The sequence below is a fragment of the Meriones unguiculatus genome, chromosome 6, assembly GCF_030254825.1.
Source record: "Meriones unguiculatus strain TT.TT164.6M chromosome 6, Bangor_MerUng_6.1, whole genome shotgun sequence".
NCBI classification, from domain to species: domain Eukaryota; kingdom Metazoa; phylum Chordata; class Mammalia; order Rodentia; family Muridae; genus Meriones; species Meriones unguiculatus.
The window spans coordinates 15,199,036-15,225,206 of record NC_083354.1 but is presented as its reverse complement, the minus strand read 5'-3'; the positions used below and the strand labels follow the sequence as shown (position 1 = coordinate 15,225,206).

The following is a 26,171-nucleotide window of genomic DNA, read 5'->3' as shown; positions in this document are numbered from 1 at the left end:
GACCTGAGTGCAGTGCCCCATTAGACCTGAAGAGGGCATCAGCTCTGGAATTACGTGCAATTATCAACCTCCAAACATGCAAGAACCTAACGTGGGTGCTTTAGAACAGTGGCAAGAACTCATAACCACTGAGCCATCTCTCTCCAGCTCAGTTTCAAAGTTTTCAGAGTCATAAAGCCATGATACTTTTTTTTAAAAAAAAATTGTTTTCTTCAAAGACTTTGGAAATGCACTATCTTGTTTGGCACCAAATTTTATACTTTGAATTCATACTACATTCTCAGAACTGAGGAATGATATTTTTTAAAGATTTATTTACTTAATTATCTATCTATCTATCTATCTATCTATCTATCTATCTATCTATCTATCTATCTATCTATCTGAATGCTCTATCTGCATGTATACCTGAAAGCTATTAGAGGGCATCAGATCCCATTATAGATGGTTGTGAACCACCATGCAGTTACTGGGAATTGAACTCAGTACCTCTGGAAGAACAGCTAGTGCTCTTAACCGCTGCGCCATCTTCAGCTCCTGAGGAATATTTTAAAAGCAGAACTTTTGCTTCCAACATACTCGGTTGATTATTTCTGCTTTTAGTTTGGGATAGTGATGAAATCTATACATTTCAAGTTTAACATATTCTGGCTATTTCCCTTATCAAATAATAGTGGTAAAACCCTGTGGCTAAATCTCAGTGTGATCCAAAAGGCAGATATTTGATTTTTCTTTTGCTGCAACTAATTGACCCAGCAGAGTAATTACTGGTTTCTTTAAGCTCACTGCATCATTTGTCATGTGGGAGTGATAACAACTGTGTAACATGCGAGTTTCTCTATGGCCTTGTGAGGGTTAAGTGAGATTTTGTACTGAAATGTTTCATATGCTCACTTGTTCAAAATAAGTACTCAACAAATGTTTGCTGCTGTTAGTAATAAAATCTTAACCAGAAATAAGACATAAAGGAAAATATTTATTATCTATCAGTTTTTAATTATTGGGAAAATAATTGTCACAGAAAGTAAATTGAAGTTATTTTTATATTTGCTTGTTTTGGTCTTTGAGGAAAAAAATAAAATGATAATAAAATTAATGGCAATCAACTGAATTTCAGAAGAAATTTTTAAGTACTCAGAAGTAAACAGATTTTAAGACTTCAGAACTCCCGGGGGACACACCAACCATTCATGTGCTAATTAGAAATAGTTCCAAATCAGGGCGGAAAGAGAGGTATCAACTCTGCACACATTTCCTGACTGTGATGGTTGGCATTAATAGTTAGCTTGAAACAGCCTACAATCATCTTGGAGGGGGGTCAAAGTGAGGGACCATCTACATTTACATTGGGTTAGCCCGTAGGCAATTCTGTAAGTGATTCTTTTAACTGGTGTGGGAAGACCCAGTCCAGAATGGGCAGCCCCATTCCCTAGGCAGGGGGTCCTGATCTGTTTAATGACATTAGAGAAATCAAGCTGAGTACAAATGTACAGGCAAGCACCCAGGCATTCGTTTCTCTCTGCTCTTGGCTGTGGATGTGATGTGACCAGCTCTTTGAAGTCCCAGTCACCTGACTTCTTGGCTACCAAGGAGTATAACCTGGAGCTGTGAAGTGGTACAAACCCCTTTCTTCACTCAGAGGCCTTCTGCCAGGGCATTTTATCAAAACAGAAATAAAACCAGAACACTAACTTCGCCTTGCAGAAATTATGTATTTTTTTAAAAGGTTAAATTTAAACTTATACAACACATAAAATAGTCTCATATTTATGTACATATATATGTGTGTATGTGTATTTAAGTGACTTCTCTTAGATAAACCTAATAATTTCTATATACAAATTAAATTCTCCCATGTAAAAGACACTTCTTTTGCATTTTCAGTGAAGCCTCAGTTTAATTTAATTGATAATTTCTAATAGGGTTGTTTAATGAAGGAAGCAATCCATTCCTCTATTACAGTCTGCCTCCTCTTTTTAATTTGTAGCAATTAATACGGAGCATAAATATTTTAAACCTTGAGTCTTATGAGACACAACAATTTAACAAACCAATTTATTATCTAGCAAATATCTTAGTGAAATCAGGAAAACATAATCTGCCAAATTTGATAATTCGGATTCATTAGTCAGAGCAGATAAAATTAGAACCCATCAAGTGTGGAGTTCCGCTGCGGGGTTCAGTCTGAAGAAAATTTTCTCATTCTGCTCTGCTCACAGACAGGAGCCTGGCATAGCTGTTCTCCAAGAGGCTCCACCCAGCAGTGGATAGAAACAGATGCAGAGACTCACAGCCAAACATTGGGCGAAACGGAGGGAGTCTTATTGAAAGGTGGGTAGGAAGACAGAAGGACCTGGAGGTGCCAGGGGCTCCACGAGAAGACCAACAGAGCCAATTAACCAGGGCCCAGAGGGGCTTGTGGAGACTGAAGCACCAATCACAGCCCATGCCTAGACTGAACTTAGGCCCCTACACAGATGTAGCAGATGGACAGCTTAGGGTTCATGTGGGTACCATAGGAAGAGGAGCGGGGACTGACCCTGACACGGACTCTCTTGCCTGCTTTTCCATCACCTCCCCCTGGTGGGGCAGCCTTACCAGGCCTAGGGTGAAGAGGATGAGCTCAGTTCTCATGTGACTTGATGAGCTGGGGTAGTGAGTAGGGGAGGCTCCCCTTTTCTGAGGAATAGGAAAGGAGGGATGGGGAGAGAAGGGGAGAGGGTGGGGCTGGGAGGAGAGGAGGGAGGGGGCTAAGATTGGGATGTAAAGTGAATAAATTAAAAAGAAATAAAAAGCTTATTCTTGCAGGGGGAGGAGCAGACCATGCTCGGTGTAACTGGCAGTCACGTGTGCAAGCTGAAGTTTTTTTTTATCATCAGTTGGCATCTGAGAGACATGTAGTTTCCTTCATAATGCAAGTGAAAGAGAATTAGACACACATACACACACAACACCACTTAAACAGAGCCTGTTGGTATAATGTTCTTTTGGAATGCATACAATTTATCTTTGTTCATTCAAATGTTGATTTCTCTACCCCACTATCTGGTTTCAATCCAGACATTGCATTGTAATGCTTACTCTAAGCATCACCTGTCTCAAGGTTTTATAAACATGTCACCGTTTGTTCTCCATATTTTCAATTAAACAACCAGCCCCAATGCTGAGCAATAGAGAGTTTAGGGTGGGACATCCTGGTCTGGAGAGGGGAGAGAAGAAAATGAGTGGGGGAGAAGAGGGAGGAGAGAGAATTGGCAGGAGAGGTCTTGGAACCACATGGAGAAATGAACTGGACCTAAGATATGACCAAAAGCAAGTATAATGGGTGAAATTTCCTATAATGGTAGGAAACTATGCGGGCTTGGAGGATTAGGATGGAGTAACTATTGTTCAGCATTGTGCTCTAGGTTAATTAAATAAATTGCAGTCTCTGTGTGGTGATTTAGTTATACAGCTGTTTAGGATTAACCACTGATTAACTAGAAAAATATATCGATAGTAAATATTAGGAACCATCAACAAGAGTCTAAGACACAAGGACCTCTGATGACCATATATAATGTATAGACCTAATTTGAATCCTAACTGAAACAAACCATACCAATAAAAGAAGGAAGGAAGGAAGGAAGGAAGGAAGGAAGGAAGAAAGGAAGGAAGGCAGGACAGAAGGCAGGCAGGCAGGCAGGAAGGAAAGGAAGGAAAGGAAAGGAAGGAAAGGAAGGAAAGGAAAGGAAGGAAAGGAAGGAAAGGAAGGAAAGGAAGGAAAGGAAGGAAAGGAAGGAAAGGAAGGAAAGGAAGGAAAGGAAGGAAGGAAAGGAAGGAAGGAAAGGAAGGAAAGGAAGGAAGGAAAGGAAGGAAAGGAAGGAAGGAAAGGAAGGAAAGGAAGGAAAGAAAGGAAGGAAAGGAAGGAAAGGAAGGAAAGGAAGGAAAGAAAGGAAGGAAAGGAAGGAAAGGAAAGGAAGGAAGGAAGGAAGGAAGGAAGGAAGGAAGGAAGGAAGGAAGGAAGCAGACACCGTATAAGACAGTCAGGAGGAGCTGACTACAGGTTGAGACAGACTTGGGTGCTGGCACTGTTCCTACTACTGTGGGGCTACTGTGGTGAGCCCCAAACTACCAAGACTTCCAGAGGTGGGTACTGACATACAGAGAAGTGGAATCACGTGGTATCTGAGAGGAGCTTAAGGTGATTCAGCCAGAAAATGAAAACTCAAGAGCAAATGAGAGAAAAAAATGTAATGAAGTTTAATGGTTATTAAATTGAAATGATGGAGACATGTTCTATTGTGTAGTTATCTGTACTTTTTTTTGAGGTTTTATTTTATTTGTTTTTTCTTTTTTTAACTTCTTCTTTTTAACTTTTATTAATTACAGTTTATTCACAGTGTATCCCACCTGTAGCTCCCTCCCTCCTCCCCTCCTAATCCTCCCCCTTCTCCACCCATGCCCCTCCCCAAGTCCACTGATAGGGGAAGTCCTCCTCCCCTTTCTTCTGATCCTAGTCTATCAGGTCTCATCAGGAGTGCCTGCATTGTCTTCCTCTATAGCTTGGTAAGGCTGCTCCCCGTCAGGGGGAAGTGATCAAAGAACAGGCCAATCAGTTCATGTCAGAGACAGTTCCTGTTTCCATGACTAAGGAACCCACTTGGACACTGAGCTGCCATGGGCTACATCTGTGCAGAGGTTCTAGGTTATCTCCATGCATGGTCCTTAGTTGGAGTAGCAGTCTCAGAAAAGACCCCTGTGCCCAGATTTTTTGGTTCTGTTGCTCTCCTTGTAGAGCTCCTGTCCCCTCTAGGTCTTACTATCTCTCCCTTCTTTCATAAGATTCCCTGCACTCTGCCCAAAGTTTGGCTCTAAGTCTCAGCATCTGCTCTGATACTCTGCAGGGTAGAGCCTTTCAGAGGCTCTCTGTGACAGGCTCCTGTCCTGTTCCAGTTTCCCCCTCTTCTGATATCCATTCTCTTTGCCTTTATGAATGGGGGGATTGAGCATCTTATAATATCATGACCATCTTCATAACAATTTTTAAATGTTAGAAGAAGTAATTTAGCAAAGCCGCGTGTGAACACAGAAGTCAGCAGCTTTGACACATTGAATATTATTCTCAGAACAGACCATGTAAATTCTGTATCAGAGCAGCCTATACTCAGTGGTCTCTGCCAGAGAAAATGTAAGCTTTTATTTAACAATAATATACTAGATTATCCCTCACTCTGAAAATCTAGAAGAACATACCATATTTTTATAAATATGATATATATGTGTAGCAAATGTTTGAAAATTTGGTTTATTTCTGACACTGGATACTCTCTGCTACACAATCTTAAAGTGGAAGAAAACTGACTTACATTTTCACTGCACATACACTGTGCTGTGGGGAGGGTGCTCACTGCTTGCTTTTTATTGCTCTGAGAAAATACCGTGACCAAAAGCAACCTGTGGAAGAATGGATTTCCTGGGCCTTGCATGTTCGGATCCTCGTTCATCACTGAGGGAAGGCAGGAACTCAAGCGGAAGTCGTGGAGAAATGTTGTTAACCGCCTTTGTTTCTCTGGCTGACTCAGCCTGCTTTCTTACACAACCGAGGACCACCTGCCCAGGGCTGGTTCCATCTCCAGTAAGCTGGCCCTTCCCACAACAATAATTAATCAGGAAAATGTTCCCCCAGCCTTGCCTACAAGCCAGCAGGATGAAGGCATATTCTCAGCTGAGGTTCCTTATTCCCAGGCGACTCCAGCTTGGGCCGAATTAGCAACAAAACTAACCAGCACAGAAGCTAGAGGGAAGACCTACATAGATGAGGACTAGTGATGGCTTATGGGATTGGCATCCTAACAGAAGAGAATTAAAGGGCCAATTCTCTACAGTTGGAAAATTTCAGATTATTCTGGTATTAGGAAGAAAAAGATGAGAGCAAGGACAAGGTTTAGAGAACAAAGACGAGACAGCAAAAAGGGAAAGTAGATATTCTAGCTATTACATATAAAAGACCAGGTTACTTTGTCCAGAAATTGGAGGAATCTGAGGCATGAAGGAGATGAATAATTAATAGATGGTAAGATCCTGTTATTGAAGATATCATGTGTTTTATGTTGCAGAACACAGGGAAATAAATCTTGAATTGACCAGGAAACTCTTCCTGCTGGCTAGTTTTCATAACTCTGGGAGGATTATACAGGCATCAGTGGTCCTGTCCAACACTGAGCCCTGTATACCATGATACTGACCTTCTAGGCAAAATGCACCACTAGTGGCAAGGCTCTCCTGATTGGATCTGAGGCCTCTCCATAGAGAGATTTCATGCCTGGTTTTACAAACATGATTAGAACCCTTGACTAGGGAAGTCACAGGCCCTAGGAGAGAATCTATTGTTATTTTTCTACATGGCCATGTTGTCAATTGCCTTTTCAATATTAAATATTTGTGCTGCCCTCAACCTTGGTCAGAGAAGCTTCTTGCTGTAGGGAGTAGTGGTTAGAGCAGAGATGCCTGCCAGTGCCAAGGGCTGAGAATGCCACTGTGAGCACTTAGCTGGAGTCGGGATATTCCTACCAACAACAAACTGCAGGGCTAAGGGATCACGGAAGAGGGGGTGGGAAGACAAAGAGCTGGAGACCGGGAGGGTCGCTTTGCAATGCTATCTTGTTGACATGCCATGGCTGTTGTACACACGACCTCACCGGCAGCCGTCATTACCTGCACAAGGCCTGGATAAGATCAAACCTGTTAGAAATTCCATCAGAGAGGAGGGGGGAGCTCCCAAGACCCCATCCCCAGCCTGCGGAACTATTGCGTTGCCAGCTGCATGTAGAGGGAGAGTCAGTTCTCTTTAGGGATATGTCCACTGGTGGTTTCCTCAAGCCCTAGTCACATTTTTAACTGGATTTAGTGAGCTAAAATTTTTTTTTAATGAATAGGGGCATGGAAAGATGGCTCAGCAGTCAAGAGCAATTGCTGACCATGCAGTGAACCTAGGTTTGATCCCTAACACCGACTTGGTTCCAGTTCCAGGGGATCTGATGCCCTCTTCTGGCCCCCACGGGGCACTGCATGCACGCAGTGTGTATAACACACTCTCACACACATAAAATGAAACTTTTTTTTTTTTTTGAGACAGGGTTTCTCTGTGTAATATCCCCGGCTGTCTTGGAACTCCCTTTGTAGACCAGGCTGACTTCAAACTCACAGAGATCCCCCTGCCTCTACCTTCTAAGTGCTGAGATTAAAGGTATGCCCCTACCTGCCTGGCTAAGTAACTCTTTAAAAATAAAAATGTTAATAGGTGGGTAGCTAAGAGAGGGGGAAAAAAGGATGAGTCTGGAATACTTTTTCTTGCACTAGAAATTATAATTGAATTGAACCGAACATAAATTATGAGTCAAACTGTCTTGGTCAGTGAAGACAATAAAATTAATGAACCCACATCTCCACAGTAAGTCTGTGTCATTGTGAAGATGATAATACAGAAGACATGGGAAAGCTTCTGCATTAAGCAATATAAACGAACCAAATCCTGGGAAATATTTGACTCCACCGACAAACAACTATACTCTTTGGAGTTTAAATTAAAAAAAAAATGCTTATTACTACTGAATTAATATTTGCTGATAAAATTATTTCTATGGTTTAATTAAAAAACCTTTCACTGTCATTAGAATACAGGTCGTACATGAATTTAGGCGATGCGTTTTTAATGTCGGAGTGAACCTTGCCGGCTTCTCTACCCAGCGTACTTACTGATTGAGAGCAGGAGTGTAGGCAGTCTTATCCTCATCTATAAGCGTGACCATCAGTGTGATCAGCTGCGGCCAGAAGTCCAGGTTCTTGGTGGTCGGTCCCTGCTCTTCCCGAGGGACGTCCTGCTTCTTGCTCTGTTGACAAGGCAAGCGACAGGCAAAAGAGGTTAAAGGAAGGCCACAGGAGTGCGCTGTCCTGCCCAGGAGAGGAGCAGAGGGATGGTTCTGAAAACCTGAGTTGATCAGGTGAAGAGGAGGCTAGGGTTCCCTCTCTTCACCGAGTAGGATGAAGCCAGCAGCCAGCCTCCTCTTTCTAATCTCCCCCACCCGACCTTTTTTTAGGGTTTGGCTTCGGTCAGTCTTTCATTTGTCTCTGGAAGGAAAATCCTCCCTCTGAAGGACACACAACCTTATTATGGAAACTTTCTTTCTTTAATATGGCTTCTCCCACAGACAGAGATCAAAGCTTATGTGTATAAAGGTGTGTGTGGGGGATTGAGGGCAAAGCAGGAGAGAGAGGGGGAGGGAAAGAGAAGAGAGAGGGAAGGAGGAAGAGGGAGGGAGGGAGATATTTATCAAGCCTAAATATTTTGTCCAAGGTCATGATGGTAGTAGGTTTAAGGAACTCAAAGCTGCCTGGTTACAACTCTACAGTTAACAACTGCTATCTGCTTTGTCTGTAACCCAATTCCTGCCTACAACTTTACCTGATTTACTTCAGTTTTCTAAACCTACCCTTTTCTACCTTTACTTAAGCCACCTTTATTTAATTTTTTTTCCAGGTTTTCACACTGTCTGAATTCTTGATCACCTCTAGAAAGCAGACATGGCCTGGGATGGTCTGGCTTCACTTTAAGGTTAGGCAGGATAACAGTGATGGTAAATGTTTAATGTACAAATTTCATTTTCAATATGCACAACTCTTTCCAATGTACAGGTAAATTATCCTTATTTATTTTACTGGGTATCTTTTCTTAGAGTGCTTATTTTATATTTACTTGTTACATTTAGACAAAAAAAAATGACCAGGGAAACATAATTTCATCTCAAGAATACAAGTAAGTAAGGCATGTAGAATCTATGACTACTTTTTCTAAGTCATTTTGCTATGTCCAGAATATCTGGAAACCTTGGTTTGTAGCTCAAGAAAATAATGTAAATTGTGCATTAGATGTGACATGGCTCAGTCTATTCTGTATTCAGTCACTATGTTTTCTGTTGTGACTAGAAGTTTAGCGATCCTGTGTTAAATGGCTATGTGTGTTTATATTTTAATTTTTACCCAGACATATAACTTAGCTATGTTTGAATGAGTCATTTCCTTATTACCATTCTCACTTGAGTGAATACACAGCCCCATAGTATATTTAGTTTAACAACAGGGAGGGAGAATAGAGGAACCCATAGATATGACTCATTAGGTAAGATGAAGCTGTGTGTCTCCAAACACAACATACAGAATTATATGCTTGTGTGTGTGTGCATGTGTGGGTGATTCCTGTGAAGAAATGGTGCTGTGGCTCAAGTTCAAGACAGTTAAGCAACCAAGAAAGGCTTTGGTAACAAGGTACAGCTATGCTGAAAATATAAAAGACCAGGACAACAAAAGGGGTGAAATAATATAGAAGTGAACCTGGATATTTAAAAAGAAATGAGCTTCAGTATGCAATAAAAACATAGGAAGAGAAATTAATGTAAAGCCAATGGCTACGTGGCTGTTTTATAATCTGTCTGCAACTTCTCCTCATGTTGACGTGGTTAACTCCTGAGATAAAGAAATCTTAGTTCTAGCACTTTGCAGGTTAAAAATAAGAACCCTGTAATTGGCTTAAGAACTAGGACAGGAAGTTTCAGACACTCGGGCATCTAAGATCCCCATGAAGACCATGGTGGGCAGGCTATTGGATAGGAAAAAGGAGAGCGTTCATCCTAGTCTACATTTAGACTAGTCTGAGACGTGTCAAGTGTCCTTCTATCTCCAAGGCAACCTGCGATGGTCTTGACATCTGTGGACACAGCCTTCTTGATTTCCTCTCACAGACATGCCGACTCTCCCTTTCTGTCCATTATCTCTTCTGTTTCTAAAAACTGCACAAGAGGACTATCCTGTCAACTCATCTCAAGCTAAAATAAAACACTTGTCAGCCTTGAAGATTGAATACGCAATGAATAGACCTCATACAAGAGAACTCTGACCCATGGTCTGTGGCAATCACTCCAGACAGCCAAACCACAGCCTCTGTGGCAACCAAGGCAGGCTAGTTAAACTCTGGTGAGTGGCTGAAACTCCTCAGAAAGTTATTCCTTGTTCCCAACTCAAGACCAAACAGAGAAAGCCATGTATGCTCTTCAAGTCAGCCACAGGGACAGCCCACTTCTATCAGTGGATTCTCAGCCTCAGTGTCCCTCTGCTAATGTCTTCAGTCATCAACACAGGGCCTTCCAGGTGGTCACTGTGGGGAGGCTTTCCCACTTCCCTGCTCGCCTTTGAGTCTTTGCCTAAACACAGTGATGGTGGCTCAGTTACTTACTATATATAGAAAGAACTGAATTTCAAGGCAATGTTTTCATTTGCAAGGCCTTCAACTGTTTCCAAATATTAAAAGGCTTGCTTATCATTATCTATAGCCTAACAACGTGGGAACAGCGTGAGGGCTAGCATACTATCCACTTCCTGTTCTTATCTAAAAACAAAACCCAAAAAGAAAGCACATAGGTAACATGTAAAAATATACAGCCTTCCTTGTTATTTCTTAGTTTTAAAGTCCTAGTTATATGATTTATAGACACAATAACAATTTATGCATACTAAACATACAAGACTAATTTTTTTGAGCTTGGTATCTTGAGTAAATCTTTCAGGAAGCAAAAGTTATTGGTGCCTGTGTGAAATCCCAGCCTCTCTTCCAATTTCTTGACTGTCATGGCTATTGAGCACTCATCGACAGTTCGAAAGTTATATGCACAGTCAAGGGCTGGTGCATTTCCATTTGACTTTCCTCCCGGTTTCAGAGTGCTCCCACTTAACTCCCACACCCTCTCGTGACAAATAGTCCTGCCAAGCGACTAATCTGTATTGTCCATATTGCCATGGCCTTTTCAGTTGCTTTTCCTGCTGATGCCGATTAATTCTGCTCAGCTTCGAGGATCGCAAGAAACTAGGTCTGGACTCTATGGGAAAATCTAGAAGGTTCCAGGTTCTACTCCGAGCTCTACAGAGACTTCCTGCTCTGTCAACCCAAACAGAGAGCCACTGGAACGACACAGCTGGGTCTACAATGACACGAAGATCACCCATCTTGGCAATCTTAAAAGACTAATAATGTTTTAACTGCCTTCAAGCAAAATGGCCCAAATCTCTGCTTTCAGTTTGAAGAGGTGAGAATGGTCAATGCAGCAAGATAAGGAACTAGATAAGCCTCCTATGGAGGCTTTTGTGTATGGACAGAGGGGGTCATTGAGGTCTTTCAACCTAATGTGAGTCTCTTGGTCACCACAGCAAAGGAGAGTAGGGCCCGCTCTTGGTCAGCTCAGAGATGGAGTAGAATCCATACTCATGCATTTTAAGTGAAATCAAGGGGCCTTTCCACAAACAATACAAAAGAGGGAAAGACATCAAAGTTAAAATCAATGTGAAAGCTGAAGCAAATTATTTTCCTTGCTTCTCTGTGCTGCCCAGCAGTTCTTGGCTGATCCCACAGGGCTGAACCTTTCCCTTGTTCTCTACCACGCTCCAATCCTGGAATATTCCACCACATCTACTGTGACTTTCATATCATCTGGAGATCATTTACAAAGGTTCAGCTGGGGTCACATAAGGTCAGAAAAGCTAGAAAACTAGTCCTTAGAATTCGATGTTTTGGAGAGACTGTTTCATTACTTTTCTTTCCATAGTTAAAAATTTCTTAAGATAGTAGAAGTCAGATGTATTTGTTTACCAGCACACAGAAAGATAGACGAAAGTATTTCTTAATAGAACAATGGAGATTTTTGAGAACTATTAAAAAACAGCAGCATCAGTATTTCTCCATTATTTAGAAAATTATTTTTTTTTGCTTTCTATAATCAAACGCATATATGATCCTTAAATATTTAATAGTGTGTTACCCAGTACAAATGGGGAAATTTCTTTTAAGCCAATGTGACTGCTGATCTCTATACAATGCCAACTCAACATGGTGACTTTTTTTACAAAGTTGATAGCACAGCTAAAAGTTCCAAAAAAGTTAATACACACACACACACACACACACACACACACACACACGCATTTACATTTATGTATGTATTTACTTGGAAACACCAATGTTGTGCACCAATATCAAAAGCTGCTCTTTCCAGTCATTTGAACAAAATTCCAGACGCATTGAACATGCTCGGAGTGAACAAGAAAATCCCGGAAAACAGCACTTTTGTTCTTGTTGTGGTACCCAACATCACTTTTTGGTCTCTTCTCACTTACCACCTGGAGAGAAAGCATCCTGAGCCCATTAAAATAACTCTCATCTGTGCTGGCTGAGAGACGTCTCCCTGTAGTATCTTAAAACTCCATAAGCAGGGCCTCATTTGAACAAGGCTGTGTTGCCCTTTACCTCTCTTTTTGCCTTTGGCATGATCGCCACATCTCTGAAATTACTTTCAGTGTCTTCACCTTTGATCTACCTACTTCAAAGGTTCTCGCTGCTATCAATCTTTGATGCCACTGTCAAGGTTGCTTTCCTCATCGCCTAGATTTTACTGACACGTGGTAAGTACTTAAGCTCTGCCCATTAATGGGAGAGAGCTGGGCAGCTACGCTTAACAAAGCAGAAGGCCTGGGCTCCCCTAACTGGGTGGGTAGCCGTTAGCATTCTGTGGGGAAATCTGTTTCTCTTCACCATACTCAAAGCGGTAGCCTCTTAGCCTTCTGGGATAGATAGGATGCAGTTACCATTCTCATGCTCCCGATCTGTGTCAAAGATGAAATTTAACATCCACACTGACATGTTTTGGGGAAGCTCTGAGTTCTATCTCATGCAGAAATATCTTGCGCCGTGAAACAAGCCTGCATTGGAAACCACTGTTGGCTGATGCTTTTCTAAGCCTGAAGCACTAGGCAGCTACATCTCAGTCACCTGGGTTCATGGTGAAACACAGTGGCTCTTATAGCCCTTTGTGGCTGGCCTGTTAAATCCCAGTGACTGAAACTATTGCCAAGAACCTGACTCATCTAAAAAACACTGTTCTTATCAAGTCTCCATGCTTCACACAGTGGAAGAGTCCACCACTGGTTAAATCAGGCAAAAAGCGCCCTCATTTTAAAGAAAGTGTGTGATACAGTCTGCCAGACGCTTACTAGATTTTGCATTCTGTCACGACAACAGAAGTCTTTGATGTTCACCTTTATACCTGACAAGCTTCCAAATACACACAGGTCCCCCGGTTGTAGGAGGTAGCAGAACGACTTGCTGACTGTTTACACAGCAAATACAATTCTTCAGACTAATACTCACTAGGAATAATCACTGACATCCTCAAATTGCTCACTGGTGCTGGCTGAGATCAACAAAATGGACACACAGGGGCTGCCAATATGGCTTAGTGGTTGAGAGGACTGTGCTGCTCTTGCAGAGGACCAGGGTTCAACTCCTGGCACCCACATGGCGGATGACAAATGTCTGCTCCCAGGGATCCAGTAGCCTCTTTTGGCCTCCTGCTACAATTCCTCTATGTGGTACTAGACATATATGCAGGCAAACATTCACATATACAAGCTTTCCTTCCTTCCTTCCTTCCTTCCTTCCTTCCTTCCTTCCTTCCTTCCTTCCTTCCTTCCTCCTTCCTTCCTTCCTCCCTCCCTCCCTCCCTCCCTTCTCTCTCTCTCTCTCTCTCTCTCTCTCTCTCTCTCTCTCTCTCTCTCTCTCTCAATAAAGTGTCCTAGGGTTTCTATTGCTGTGATGAAACACAATGACCAAAAGCAACTTGGGGAGCAAATGGCTTATTTCACTTACTCTTCCGTATCACAGTCCATCATTAAAGGAAGTCAGGAGCAGAACTCAAACAAGGCAGGAAGTTGGAGGCAGACGCTGAGGCAGAAGCTGTGGAGAACTGCTTTCTGCCTTGCTTCCCATGGCCTCCTCAGTCTGCCTTCCTATAGGACCCAGAACCTCCAGCCCCCAGGGACGGCCCCACCCACAGTGGGCTTGGCTTTGCCCCATCAATCAGTAATTAAGAAAATGCCCTAAAGGCTTGCCCACAGCTTTTTCTTTCTTTCTTTTCTTTTCTTTCTTTCTATCTATCTTTTTTTTTCCTTTTTTGGTCAAGTTGACATAAAAATAGCCAGCACAGAAAGGAATGATATTTCCGAGCACAATACATTAGAGACGATTAAGAGGAACATTCAATTTTTGTGATTTTTAAGCAGGTGAAGGTGGCTGACATGGAGGCTGCTGAGTCATCCCACTGGCTTCTACTACCTTTTAATCCTATTGCACTTGCCATTGGGCGCATCATTGCATGAACTGGCGTGGGGAGGCACACAGACCTTTGACAACAGTGTCTGTGCATCATTCTCCCCCCTCTATTAATTGACATACAGTCTTAGGATCACAGAGATGTGGATACATGGGAAATGCATATAGGCTCTGTTTTTAGGTTCAACCTGGAGATTTCCTGTGCAGCACTCCCTGGAGAAAAGGGGTGTCAATGGTGGGTGTGTTTAAGTGCTTGAGAAGGTGTGATGAGAACTTTCAAGATGCCCGCCCGAGGTTTCACATTTCTTAGGTTATGATAAAATCTTCTCTAGCACCCCAAGGCCCATTCCTAGGACTCATGAGGAGGAGGGAGACAACGGACTCCTGAAAGCTGTCCTACGACCTCCACAGTGGCATGCATGTTGGCACAGATATGTGCAAATAATAAATGAAGAATGAATGAATGAATGAATGAATGAATATGGCAAAAATCAGATTGTGATGTAGAGCCCTTATAAATGCAATTCATTCCTTTATGGAGGAGGACTAAGGGGCTTTTTTTTTTCATCCTTTACTCCTTTGACCATGCAAGGATTTGGTGCTGTGTCATGACACTAAATTATTAAACACCAAATCTGCAGGCCTATTAATTTGGGGGTGTCACAAACAGGTTAAGAGAGCAAATGTTGGAGTACTTACTTGGTAGAAGGTTGATAGAAATACGTGAAGATAAATGAATAAATCTTCATAAATAAGATAAATAAATCTTTATTATTTCTACCAACATTTATATTTATATTATATCAAATCTGGAAGAGGTCACAGGGAGACCTGCGAGGGTCCAGCTAACAGGCGTTACTTGCCACTGGCATGAAGGTGCTGTATAGAGACTGGACCTCAGCTCAGTCCAGTCACAGTAGCCAAAGCCACAGGCTGGAGAGATGGCATTCACCTCACTCCTTTGCAAATTATGTAGATCTGAGGACACAATACGCTACAGTTTTAAACCATTGTGGTTCAGGGAGCGTTGTAATTCAATAGGTTAACTCACACCGAGCATGATACTGGCAGTATAAACAGGTATGGGGGGGCTGAGCGGAAGTAGGCAGACCGAGGGCTTTCCAGGAGAAGGTGAGTGGAATCAGACTTCTTGATAGAAGCAGGATCAATGGAGAAATGATTTTTTTTTAAATTTGGCTAGGAAAAGTTGATACCTGTCATTGAGTGAAAGGAAGTGGGCAATGCTTTCTCCTGCAGTTTGTGTGGACAGCAGAGAACAATATACGTGGAAATCCTGGGTAAGCTGCCGACTTTCTCACAGCTGTGTAGAATTATAGGGAGCGAGCAGCTGAAAGGCAAAATGCTCATTTTCCTAAGCAGAAGTCAGAAAAATACAAAGATTCCAGGATTTCCTCGGCCCTAAAAATTATGTATTTACCTCCTCTATTCCTTCAGAAGGCAGGGCTCTCTAGGGAGCATGGCACAGCCAAGGTGCTTAGCTATGTGGTTATGAGAACAATACGACCTTGTAAGAAAGATGGCTCTAACGAACAGCTCGGAGCGGTTCAGAATAGTCATTGTGTCTGATGTGGTTTATAAGTATCTTCAGTCCATCGTCACATTGCTCTTTGAGTTTTTGTCTAAGATAGGGACCCCTCTCAGAAGCATTGAGTGCTGTTTTTATCTAGTGAAATGTCCAAAGATATTGGAAATAAACATATCAAGTTTGAACTGAAAGGAACTAAGTCTGTATGGTACAGAACATAATAAAACAAAGCACGATAGACCTTTGTCTCTCCAAGCATCTACTGGCAATAAAAAAGCAAGCCAAGTCTTAGACTGTAACAATGAGTCATGGTTAGGGAGCAGGATAGATGACTCAAGGTCATGGCCAAGAGCCTAGAGTATCGAGCCAAGAGTTGGGAGAATGAAACACCACAGAGAGCAGGAACTGGCCCCCATCGAGCTCAGACCATGTGTTTCCAGGGACATTTAAGGATTTCTAAAGTCAGGATACTCCCGTGACTGTCCCATCTTCTGTCTCCTTCCTTCTCAAATAGAAATAGAAATTGCAGTCCTGTGAGCTGAGTCACCTCACTTACATGGTGTGTGTGTGGTGGGGCACAGTCTGCTCTCTGTTTTCTGGCAGCTAAAGGAAGCACACCTGAGACACTGAACACAGGCAGGGGCCCTCCCTCTGAGGTTCTATCGTCATCTTGATTGGATCTAGAATCTTCATGCTTGTCTCTACAGTACCTACAGAAGCTTAAATTCCTAAAGCCAGCAGAAGTGTTTCCCTGACTTCAGAAGCACCCCCAAAGTTCCCTGCAAGAAAGGGGCTCCCATGACCGGCCCAGGCCTCCCTACTCTACTCTCTCCTTTTCTCATTTCAAACCTGTTAGAAAACTTAATTCTAATGTAAAGCCTCCTCGACCTTTGATTTGTAATCTAAATATGAGTTCAGATTTTCTTTTTTTTTTTTTTTTTGGTTTTGCTCTATGTGTGGTTGTTATTGTTGTTGTTGTTTTAGTAGGTTCTCTTAGCAGAGGCAAGAGACAGGTTCTGTCCACTGTCGAAGGACAGGCAGGAGGCAAAAGTCTGATTAACTCAAGCCCCTGAAACTTTCTGCCAATCACTTTACGGTCAAACTTATTTTGGAAAGGGGAAGTGATATTGAAAACATTGCCTCTGGTGGTGGATGTGCCCACAAACTCATAACAGCTGTGGTGACCTGTGTAGGACCTGCACAAGCTCAGACGACATAAAATTCCTGCAGCAATGGGGAGATGGTCTCTAGACCGTCCCCCTCCCCCGCCCCTTTAATGGGCAGCTACTGGAAGTTGGCATTGCTGTGGCAGTTGCTCTTCTTTGAGGATGCACCACAATCCAGCAGATGCTCCACAGTCACGAGCAAAGGCAGCACTTACTGCCTTAGCACTTACTGACTTAGCAGGTTATTAAAAATGGACAAACTCACGGGGTCAGGAGGGAGGGTTGTGTGTGTGTGAAACTGGAGGAGAAAACTGAGTTAAAATGGGATCATATTTTATTACAAAAATGTCTGAAAAAATTCAAGAACAAAAAAAAAATTGCAAAGAAAATTGATACGAGAAACCTTGCCTTCTGGACATGATGTAGTGGGTATATTCATAAGCTCACAACAGCTGTGGTTACCTGGACAAGACCTGCACAAGACCAAGCTAAAGTTCTGGCCTAGATGGGGGATCTCCACAGACCACCCCGTATAAATGAGGGTGGTGTAGATAGCTCAGTGGTCCAGCCGCTGTCTAATTTGCATAAGGCCGTGGGTCTCACCTCCAGCATTGCAAAGAATGAAAATAAAAATTCATAATTATCTGAGGTCGTGCATCCTAATAAGCTAAATTTTGCCAGTGGGCAATCAACGTACACCCCAAACACTGTGCTCTACACAATAAGCCCATGTATTTTATATGACAATTAAAAATAATTTAAAATTTAACTAGTAAAATTTGGCCTGTTAATGATGACCCATTTACTTTTTGTAGTTAGCTATAACTCACTGGCATTTATAGAAGATTTAGTTTTCTTGTGTTAGTGAGAAATTCTCATACCTGTATCGTGTTGAAATGCTGTCTGAAGGGGAGAAAGGCCAAAAACCCAGGAAGCTATAAATAACTGGAGCACCTACTTGAAAGCTATAAGTAAAAACCTGACAGGATGTCAAGGGAGAAATCAGAATGATTAACTGGAAGGCACCGCATTCTGGTTTCTTCAGAAGTGGACCAAAGCTGAATGGCAGTGTTGCAATTCCATGTGAATTAGGCTGGCTCTGCTGGCAGCCGCCATTACATCAGAACATAATGTCAGGCTGCTGATGTCTGAGGTTTTAGACTTGAAAAGGGCCTATTTTTTTCTCTGCGCCTAATGAGAGGTCAGCGTCATCATTATAAGACTTTTCTTGATTCTATACAGTGAGCAAAGTCCCTCAGGGTGATCATCGTTCCCAAAGTCGAAGCTGGGTACGCAAAACAGTTACCAGAGCCAGGCTTTGCTGAACTGTTTCTTAATGTCGCAGATGCACAGTTGATGGGTGTTAAGTCAGATACTCAGAGAGTCACTTCTGAGGATGTGTAACAGGTCACTGTCACTGCTTTCCCCCATTTGTGTATAGAACACAATGGGACTGATTAATAAACACACTAAAAAATATTAAATAAATACCGAGGGATGGCTCTATACAGTGGGGTGGGCAAGCTCAGCAAATGAAATCATGGATGAGCAGCGTGCTCACAGGAATCAGTTCTCACCTAATATTAGAAGCAGAGGAGGAGGAGGATATAGTCAACACTAGTGGAAGATTCCTGAGCAACCAAAGATCTCAGTGAACCAATGTTTATTTCCTTAAAAAATCAGAAAAAACTTTTAATGAGAGCCAGATTGGCCTTTACACCACGGTAGCTTTCCCCTTTGCCTCATGCTCAGTGAAATCTCAGGCCCTCTGTGGGCACCTGAACTTGCTCAGGGTCACTTTTCCTCTTTATTTGTTTAATCCTTAGTGATATATTAAAGTAGAAAAATTCTGAGAAACTAAAATAAAAAAAAAAAAAAAACAAAAACCAAAAACTGTCAACTTTCCCAACTTGGTAATGTAAATAGACAGGAAGCTGTGTTCCCTCATTCCATGTCTTTAGTAGCCAATAACATCTTTTTTTTAGACAATAAAATTTTAATCTAGAATTTCCTCATATCTAGGAATTCGTTGAGGAAACACAAATTTATAGTGCAGTCTTCTTTTTTAAAACTTTAGTATATTTTTAAATTATGTCTATATTATGATGTTGTATATGTGATTGTGTGTGTCTGTGGGTATGTTTATGTGCACATGAGTGCAGGTACCCGTGGAGGCCACAAGAGGGCATCAGATGCCCTGGAGCTTGAGTTACAATCAGTTGTTGATGCTGGGAATGGAGCGCAAATCTTCTGTAACAGAGACACACACCCTTACTCTCCAAGTTCGCTTTAGCTCCTCTAGTAAATTCTTTCAGTTATGCAGCTTCTTATTAGTGCTGGAACCATTATTTAGGAGTTTAGTGTCACATGGGGTATAGTAATCCAGAGGACCCATCAACAATATAGTTTGTAAATGTGGACCTTATGCAAGGTTGCAGTACAGAGGCATAGATGGAAAAGGAGTCAGCAAAGGTGATGCTAACATCTGATAGTAAAATTTCCAAATTAACTTTATCCCAAATTTGCACTTTAACCTCAGATGCATCCAAATGAAAAGGGATGTTGAATGGTTCGACAGCTTCCTGTTCTTCAGCTAATTGCCCTTAACAACAACAACAACAACAACAAAAATCTGCTTATAGATGTAAAAACACAGAGATGTTCAAGTTTATTTGTGGTGGTGACTGTAGAAGACTCATTCTTTTCCTTTGCAGTTCCGGATGCTCCCTCCTTGTATCCATGAGCTAATCCCTCCTTAATAGAAGTGATTCTAGTGTTTTCCCCTAATTAACAGTCATGAACAGTTTCGCCTGTTGCCTAAGAGAACAATGCCATGCTAATGAGCTCGTTCTCTTTTGTGAGATGGATTCCGAGGCTTAATAATGATAGAGAGGATAATCCTAACGTTAGCATTTACTGAACATCAGTTCCGTCTCAGGCTGAAACAAGAGCCTCCCAGCCATAACAGCTCCTCCCGACAACTGTGCGTTTAATTGTTTAATCTGGGAAACAGGGGCCAACTCTCTTGGGCTGAATAGAACCTCTGCAGGTCCCATGATTCCTGGGGACTGAGCAGGCACTCTGCAGTTATGAAGAAGATGCATGAGGGTTAGGTGTTAGCATCACTATGTTCGGGGAGGGAGAAATAAGCTCAGATGCAGACAAGTCGAATACGTTGTTTCGGTCCCGCTGTTTTAGGCCCCTTGTTTAAATGCAGGCCAGTCGGGAGAACCAAACACAGAAACGGCGAGGAGTCCCTTCACAGAGGAGGCGACATTTGATTTGGATACAGAGAGGTATTTGGATTCTCCACATATTATTTAAGGAAAGGGAAGAGACCAGAAGACAGTTCGATCCCCACGATAGTAAAATGGGCATTCCATCAGACCTGGGAACAATCCGTTCAATAGATAATGCTGGACTTGAAAAGCCAGTTCATGGGGGCCCCCGCGTCACTCCCCCAACACCAGGTAAAGTACCAATAGCAACAAACCATGGGTTAACATTTGCCCAAGGCCAGGGTCAGGCTGAGCAAGGCAAATGCCCTTGAGTACAGCGCTTAAGGCTTGGCTGCAGGAGTTTTAGCCTGGTACACCTCAGTTCTGCCATACCAGTTGAGGTTTGTTTGTTTGTTTGTTTGTTTGTTCCTGCCCCAAGCTCCATAGCTGTATTTTCCAACACAGTGCCACCAGTCACTGGTTAAATGTGGTTATTCAAATTGAACAGGACTTTAAAAAGAATTCTTCTTCCATTTTCCTAGTATTTCTTTGAGTGCATACTAGCTGCCCTTGGCCAGTGGTTGTTTTGTCAGGAAGGGCAGGGATTCATTTTCTCCGCCATCATGCACGATTCTATTGCATGGACCTGACTTGACTCCCTGTAAGGACAGGCAACTGATCTTTTTTTTTTTAAATTATTATTATTTTTTTATTTCTCAACTGAGTCAATAGCTCAGATTTTCTTTTTTTTTTTAATTTAATTTTATTTTAATCACAGGTCATTCACTTGTATCCCAGCTGTAGCCCCCTCCCTCTTTCCTCCCAATCCCACCCTCCCTCCCTCATCTCTTCCCAGTCCCCTTCCAAGTCCACTGATAGGAGAGGTCTTCCTCCCTTCCATCTGACCCTAGCTTATCAGGTATCTTCAGGACTCACTGCAATGTTCTTATCTGTGGCCTAGTAAGGCTGTTCCTCCCTCGGCGGGAGAGGGGGGCAAGGGGGCTCAATGAGCCAGTCATTGAGTTCATGTCAGAAATAATTCTTGTCCTCCTTACTAGGGAACCCACTTAGGTACTGAGCTATCACGGGCTACATCCGAGCAGGGGTTTTAGGTTATATCCATGCATGGTCCTTGGTTGGAGAAACAGTCTCATAGAAGACCCCTGTGCCCTGATATATTTGGTCCTTGTGGGGCTCCTGAACCCTCTAGGTCATACTAACTCCCCCTTCTTTCATATGATTCCATGCGCTCTGCAGAAAGTTTGGTTGTGAGTGTCAGCATCTGCTTTGATACACTGTAGAGTCTTTCAGAGGCCCTCTGCAGTAGGCTCCTGTCCTGTTACTTGTTTTCTCCTACTTCCAATGTCGATCCCCTTTGTCTTTCTAGGTGAGGATTGATCATCTTACCCCTGGTCCTTTCTTGTTTATTTTCTTTAGGTGTACAGATTTTAGTATGTTTATCCTTTCTTATAGGTCTAGTACCCACTTATAAGTGAGTATATACCATGTGTGTCTTTCTATTCCTGGGATACCTCACTCAGGATGATCTTTTCTAGATCCCGCCATTTCAGGCGACTGATCTTAACTGGGACTAGCACTCGAAGAGACTCCAGATTGAAGGCAATGGTAAGAACATCCTTTGTAAGGATGCCATTTGTTGAGTCATTTGCACCTGTACTCTAGAAGCTGAGCTGTCAAAGATTTAATCTTCATCATGCACCACACCTCATGTTTACTGATTAGATACTGTATGCAAGGCACCGTGTGAACAATGGAAGGAAAGCGACTTTCAAAGACAAAACAGCCTGGAACGCTCACGCAAAAGCATCTGTCACATAAGCTGAGCTTGGTTGTCCCATAATACATAGAATAATATGAGCAAAATAACAGTAATTTAAAGCATAAAAATAACATCATGAATAAGAACGAAATATGAAGCAGTTGTGGAAATTACCCACTGTTACATCTATCAGGAGATTGTTTTGGGAAAGGTGGTAACAAAGTTGAGCTTGGGGATAGGTATGACTGAGAAATGTGAGTGTTGTAAAGGAGAGACCTCGATAGCACAAAAAAAGGCAAGAGGGAAAGTTAAGCTTCATGGAAGAACTTTTTGGATTGCTCAGATCATAAAGTGCAGGAGGTTTGTCTTGGCTGGTTGTCTGGTTCTTTTTGTTCTGACAGGTCCTGAGAAGCAGTTTTAATATTGATGGACATAAACAGCAATGCCACTAACAGGCTCCCTTGTACAAAATTAAACTTCGTAAACTGTAGGGCCGTGTTTCCCCCCTGAGGTTTGTGGATAGGCACTGAGATTTTCTAGGGAAGAAGACAGCTGGGAGAGCTAGCAATCCGGGATCCAGCTGGGTCTCATGGAAGAGTGGCCTGTTCTGTTCCAGCAGGTACCATAGAGCTTGGCATCTAATGTTCAGGTGTATTTTAAGCACCCGGACAAGCGACATCTAAATATATTTTTAAAAGTGGACAGACATTTCTCAGAAAAACAATAAAGATGTCTTCTATGAATCTCCCGTCAGGATATCTGGGAACACTCAAGCCTGTTGCTATGACGAAACAGCCCGTGCTTAGATGGTATTTAGCAGGAAGGTTGTCAGGAAGCTTCCTTTCCCCCCACTGTGTCAGAGTCCTTCCTTCTAGCCAACCCCAGTGTTCTCAGTTATAACCAATATCCCGAGCCAAACACTCACAAAGCTATTTAATAGATACCACTTTACCGTTTCATTATTCAACTGACTGCATATTAAATACGCATCTCAACAACAACAACAACAATGAAAAGCACACACACCCAGGCCCAGTAAGAGGACTCAACAGGTCTGAGGACTTGCTGCAAAGGCTGACAACTTTAATTTAGCTCCAGGGACTCACATGGTGGAGGAGAGCGGATTGCCACAAGTTGTCACCCGAGCTTCACATATGCACTGGAGCATGCCTGCACCTCCATCTCCCACGTAGAAGTAAACTAACTAAAGAGCACTATGGCTAATTCAACGTGCAAGGCATAGGGTGTGCGTGCGACTCTGTGGGTCAGTGTGTGTGTTCTTGTGACATAAATAAATACAATAAAATGCTTTCTGACCAAGAAGCCTTTTCATCCAGGGATTTGAAACTGGCAAAACACAAAGCAGGATTAAAAGCAACCTCGGTAAAGCCATGAGGGAAATCTCGAGGAGGGGACGTCAGCACGCTAAGCTGCTGGCCTCTTTGTGACATTCTGCTGTGGCAAGGAAGTGAATCTGTCATCCACGGGGCAGAAGTGACACATCGAAGCAGCGTGCCATGGCCTCAGCAGCTAATTCTGAACAACAGCGTAATTACAACAAACCAGAAGCCTTTTAAAATCAAATTAAAGTCCCTTGTAGCTGGCAACGAGCTGCTTAATCTTAAAGGGAGTCATTAATAAGACAGGGGCTGGAGGGGACATCCAGAGGCAGGGCCGGAACAGTCTGCACTGGGACAGCGACAGATTCACCAAGTTCCCTGCCATCCTGCGAAGGTCAGAAAAACTGCTTAATACTGAGTATCTCTAAGACAAGCAAACTGCATCCATTCTAAAACCCAGATGCTTTACCAGGGAAAAGGATGAGTGGTCCGAGCACTAAGTCTCCAGGAACACCTCAGTGTAATGGGAATTCCCAAGGATTTATATTTCCAACATGGGTTATTGCTGGGCTCAGGATTTTCCCTGGGATTGGCCAAAGGGAAGCCTAGGTAAAAATTTTATCATGTGATCACTAACTAGAAAGACTCGGATGCTTCTGTCAGGAAGTTCAAATCTCCTAGGAGTCACGGCCGATATGGAAAATCATGAGTTAACGTGGTCATTGGTGCTATTCCAGATTCCTAGGGAATGCACGGGATATCTTGCACATCATAAGAGAAATAAGTTTGGATACATCAAAAGGAAAATTGGAAGTGGTGGCGATGGACTAATAGGTATTTATTTATCTACAAATCTATTGGTGTGAGTGTGTGTGTGTGTGTGGGGGAGTTGTATCTACATGCATGATTGTAAATTTCTGTATCTCCACCATACCTGACAAGGCTAATCTTCGATCTTAAATAGATATGTAAAATCTTGCATGCGTATAAGACATAAAGTGAGTGTGAAACTATCTAGGACAACAAAGGTGACTCATGGGAGTAGGTCAGGGCTTAGGGAATACACCCAATGTACACTACAGACTTGTGTGTAAATTAAGCCAACAATTCTAGCAGCTGGAGAGATGGCTCAGGGCCTGAGTTCAGTTCCCAGCGCTCACTAGATGCAGCTCCTGGGGATCTGCTGCCCTCTTCTGGCCTCTACAGGCATTGCACTCACACATGCACACAGTCCACATATACATAAGTTGTGTGCCTGTGTGTGTTCAATTCACTGAAGAAAGGAAGTGTCTCCTAACAGAGTCCTGGGTAGTAGCAGAGAAACATGCTTCCCAAGAGTACTAGGGCATGGAAGACACTTGTAGGTGGGACAGTGTGCAAGCAGAGGCATGGCCCAGAGAGCAGAACCTCAGAGTGGAGTCTGTATGCAACAGAATCAGGAAGAGACCAGACAGAAGAAAGGGCATCCCAGGCATAAAGGTTCTGTGCTTCTGCAGATCTGGGATAGAAGGTTCGAGCTCTGAAAACACTCTTCCCTGGAGAGCAAAGGCGAGGAAATTCAAAAGGATCGTAACTGAAATCCTTGCCATCCGATCTTGCTACTGCCCTGGCTGGGCACACGTTAGGGTCAGGATCAACGTGTGTGGTGGAGGAGTCTGCACAGTGGAAACAACCCAATCTGACTGTGCTGATGCCCAGTGGCACCAGCTCTAACGTGCTACTCTAACGTCCATTGGTTTCCTACTCCATGTCAGTATCCATGGAGTGGGAAAACCAAATCACGAGCTAAGGGTGGTACTAGCATTTTCAAGACACGGATGACACTGACAAAGGCCTGCTAAGCTGTTTAATGAGAGCATACCGTAAGTATAATCAGGCAGGTATCTCTTTCCTGGCAGATACCCGTGGAACTTAAATAAAGGACCACATTTTCCACCAAGTTTTAGGTGTTTGCTTTAGATTCATACGGGCTTGGTTCCGTGTGAAGTATTATTAAATTGAAACCTTATTGTCCCTCACTGAAAGCATGAACGATCAGCTCAACCAAATTACAAGAGCCCCTGACACTTGATGCTGAATTGAATTTGAAATTGTATCGACTGACACTAAACCCCACGGGCCCCCTATATCCAAGGGGGGAGTAGGACACTGAATTGGAATCCTGATAGATACCAGGGGCCAGAGGGCTCTCAGTACAATTACTTACAAATAAAATATAACTTAAAAAACACTTAGCCATTTTTATGCAATTAAAATTTTCTTTTCATTTTAGGTAATTTTTTTCTTGGTGAAACGCTTGGCTAGCCACCTAATTCATTCCTGTCTGTTAGTTACATCACTGACAGATGACGCAGCGCTCCTGGTGTCTTTAACAACAAAATAATGTGTTTATTTTCTCCCACTGGATCCCATTTCTTCTGGTTTTGTATTGTATCAGTTAAGCAAAAGACCCTTTTTTCTCAGTTTCACAGCGCTGATAGCAAAGGTCAGGCTGGAGTTTCTAGACAGTATTAAGAAAGTATCTGTGCTAAGTGGACATAATTTCAGCTCAAATGAAAGAAAGAAGAATTTTAACTTGCTTCAACACAAAGATATGATTGTTGTTGGATTTTTAAAATATATTCAAATTAGCTCATTTTTATTGGACATTCTTTTTTTTTTTTTTTCCAATGCAGTTTATTCAGGAACCTTGAACAATCATCTGACCCTGGGGAAAGCCAGCCCACAGCTTAAATAGCCTCTGGGTAGCCAACCCAGGCGTGCTACGTGGGCAATGCAGATAGGTCCACATACATGGAAGCAAGCCAGATCCTCAGCCTTAGCCAAATGTGGAATTGTTCGTGACAGAGAGCACTCACCATCGGGAAGGTGGAACAAGGAGTATTCATGGAGATAACCCAGAACCCCTGCACAGATGTAGCCCAGGGCAGTTC

General features: G+C 42.6%; 1 protein-coding gene across 3 annotated transcripts in view; it reads right to left on the bottom strand.

The window, feature by feature from the left end:
• The window catches only part of Unc13c (unc-13 homolog C), a 483,555-nt gene that overhangs the window by 149,193 nt on the left and 308,191 nt on the right, over positions 1–26,171 (bottom strand). For all 3 annotated transcript variants that reach the window (XM_060384763.1, XM_060384762.1, XM_060384764.1), the window contains exon 17: positions 7,738–7,871. In XM_060384763.1, the coding sequence (XP_060240746.1) occupies positions 7,738–7,871 (134 nt within the window). The remainder of the gene's footprint in view (positions 1–7,737; positions 7,872–26,171) is intronic.